Here is a 2,514-nt window from a genome sequence, read left to right on the forward strand (position 1 = left end):
GCTGAATCTTCAACTTCTGGAGCAACCTGGAGTTAAGTGCCATGTTCAAGGACTCTGTAGTAGCTCATTGCATGCAAGAATTGAACAAGCAACCATCTGATTAGCAACCCTATTATCCCAGGGTTGCCCAGTCCTGTTCCTGGAGACCTGCCTTCCTGCAGATTTCAGCTCCAACCCTGATTAAACATACCTGAACCGGCTAAGTAGGATCTTCAGAAGCACTTGATAATTACAGACAGGTGTTTTGGGAGCAGGGTTGGAACTGAAATTTTCAGGTAGTTAGATTTCCAGGAACAGGATTGGGTAACCCTGCTTTGTTCTGTATGGCTGGGTTGACAATATTGATTTCTCGATTTTAATTGATCCTCATTTTGATGAACTGATAACGGTTCTTTTTTTTTTTTAAGAAAAATGTACGTATACTGTACCTGATATACAGCCAAATGAATCTATATTGAATCAAATCAAGCTTGTGAATCGAATTATCCAGTATGACACACCAACCCTTCTTCCCACTTCTTACCTCTAGTGTGGAGATGCATCCAAACCTGAATTAAAGTCTTCTTTGTCTTTTCCAAAGTATTTTATCAGTAAGATAATCCTAATGTCCTTTGTTTTAGGCGTATGTAAAATCTCGGCTACCAGTACCTGTTTGGCCCAGTAGGAGTTCTGGGCAGAGTTCAGAAGATCTGAGTGAGCTGAATTCAGGCCACGTTCACCCCAGAAACAAAGACTACCTGACTGGGGCGGAAGAGTCTGATTATAGCACGGACAGCAAGATGTCTTCTAGATCAGCTGAGCACAAACACCTCAATTTAGACCATGTTAAAGATGCTAGGCTGAGTCCAACTGCTGGAACAAAACAAGACACTAACATGAACCAGAATCTGGAATCCGAGCTCGTGGCACAATTAGAGTTGCTGAATCAAGAATGCCAAGAGAAGGAAGATCTAATCTCCCACCTGAGACAACAAGTCCAGGAATGGGACGAGCTACAGGCAGAGATACAGGAGAAGGACAAGCTCAACCGAGAATACCTGGAAGCCCTACAAGCGGCAGAGTCTACTATTGCGTACCTCACCGCATGCAGCTTGGACTTGGAGTGTGGAATCGGTCAAACAGGAGATGTAACATTGCAGCAACGTTGTGCAGATCTTCAGAAGGCTCTTGAGGAGAAAGACCGACTCAACGCTCAACTCTTGGACTGCTTGAACTCTGCGGAATCCGCCATTGCATTGCTCCGAAATGTCGACACTACAAGCAGCCAAATGGACCTTGTGCAAGAAGTCCCAAAGGCACTTAGCGAGAGGCTTGAGGACTTGATTGGACGGATCAGAATTTCTCAGCAAAGCGACGACAGGTCAAAAGACACTCACAGCACAGAGGTTGGTCCAGTGCTAGGACCTGATTCTGACCTACGGCGACAGGTAGAATCACTGCAGGAGTCACTGTTGCAGCAGTGCAGGATGAATGCAGAACTGCAGGAGAAGCTCTGGACTTCAGAAGCAGCTGTTAAAAAGTTGAGTGCAGCTGTCAGCGCCAAGCGCAACAGCGCACCCACAGGTCTGGAGGGGAATTACACTCCTGGACCAGTAGGAAAGGTCCTGTCATTGCAGCAGCAACAGCTGACAGACTGTCTATCTGAGTGCATTAGAGCTGCTGAAGGCACAGTCAAGTCTTTCACAGACGTTTGCTCCAAACCAAACCAGTCTCATGAGGAGATCTTGTCCAGTCCAGAGTTAAAGCAATGGCTGGAGAGGCTGCAGCGTGCTCTGCTGGAGAGAGAGTCTCTGGAGGACCCAGCCTGCACTGAGAGTCACCAACAAAAGACAAGCACACCCATTCACAACCTTGAGAGTTCTAAACTAGAACTGCAACAGAGTGTTCGGGAGCCTGTGTCCTCACACCAGAATCTTCATAAGAACCTCTTGATGCTTCTTCAGATTCATACTCTGTGTGCTCAGAAAATGAACGAACTTGAGGAAGCTGTTAGTGGGCATGGCCAAAGTGGAAGAGGTGGAGATGCGCCTGGAAATGAAAGTCTGGAGAGGATCGTCCAGATCGAAAGTTTGCAGAAGGCCCTGAAGGAGAAGCAGAGGGTATGTCGGAAAATGGAGGAGAAACTGGCAATCGCTCATTCGGTCATTGCAGTGTATGGCTCAAATAAGGAGAAACAGTCTGATCAGCGCAAAGGTGAGAAGAACACACATGCAGTACACTGAGTTAACAATGCTCAAGGGTAGGGCTGGGCGATTTTCCAGATTTTATAGATTAATTCGAATTTATTGTTTTGCCACGATTTAATTTTTTTAGAAATCGAGGAATCGCGATTTTGAATAGAAATATTACCAAATGTTAAATTTAGACACTTTGACAATATGCCAGTGATAACAGTAAAGAGAAAAGAACGATCCAACCGCATATCGGCACACGTGATTAACCACTCACGTGTAGGGATGCACGATATATCCACCATATCGGTATCGGCCGATAAATGCTCATTTTTTCTGTTAT

The 2,514-nt window shown here is 45.5% G+C and overlaps 1 protein-coding gene across 1 annotated transcript in view; it reads left to right on the forward strand.

The window, feature by feature from the left end:
* Positions 1–2,514, forward strand: part of LOC107599390 (myomegalin-like) — a 38,380-nt gene that overhangs the window by 15,810 nt on the left and 20,056 nt on the right. The window contains exon 18 of the mRNA XM_016290970.1: positions 621–2,193. Within this exon, the coding sequence (XP_016146456.1) occupies positions 621–2,193 (1,573 nt within the window). The remainder of the gene's footprint in view (positions 1–620; positions 2,194–2,514) is intronic.

Source organism: Sinocyclocheilus grahami, unplaced genomic scaffold (genome assembly GCF_001515645.1).
Source record: "Sinocyclocheilus grahami isolate Dianchi unplaced genomic scaffold, SAMN03320097.WGS_v1.1 scaffold265.1, whole genome shotgun sequence".
Taxonomy (NCBI): Eukaryota; Metazoa; Chordata; class Actinopteri; order Cypriniformes; family Cyprinidae; genus Sinocyclocheilus; species Sinocyclocheilus grahami.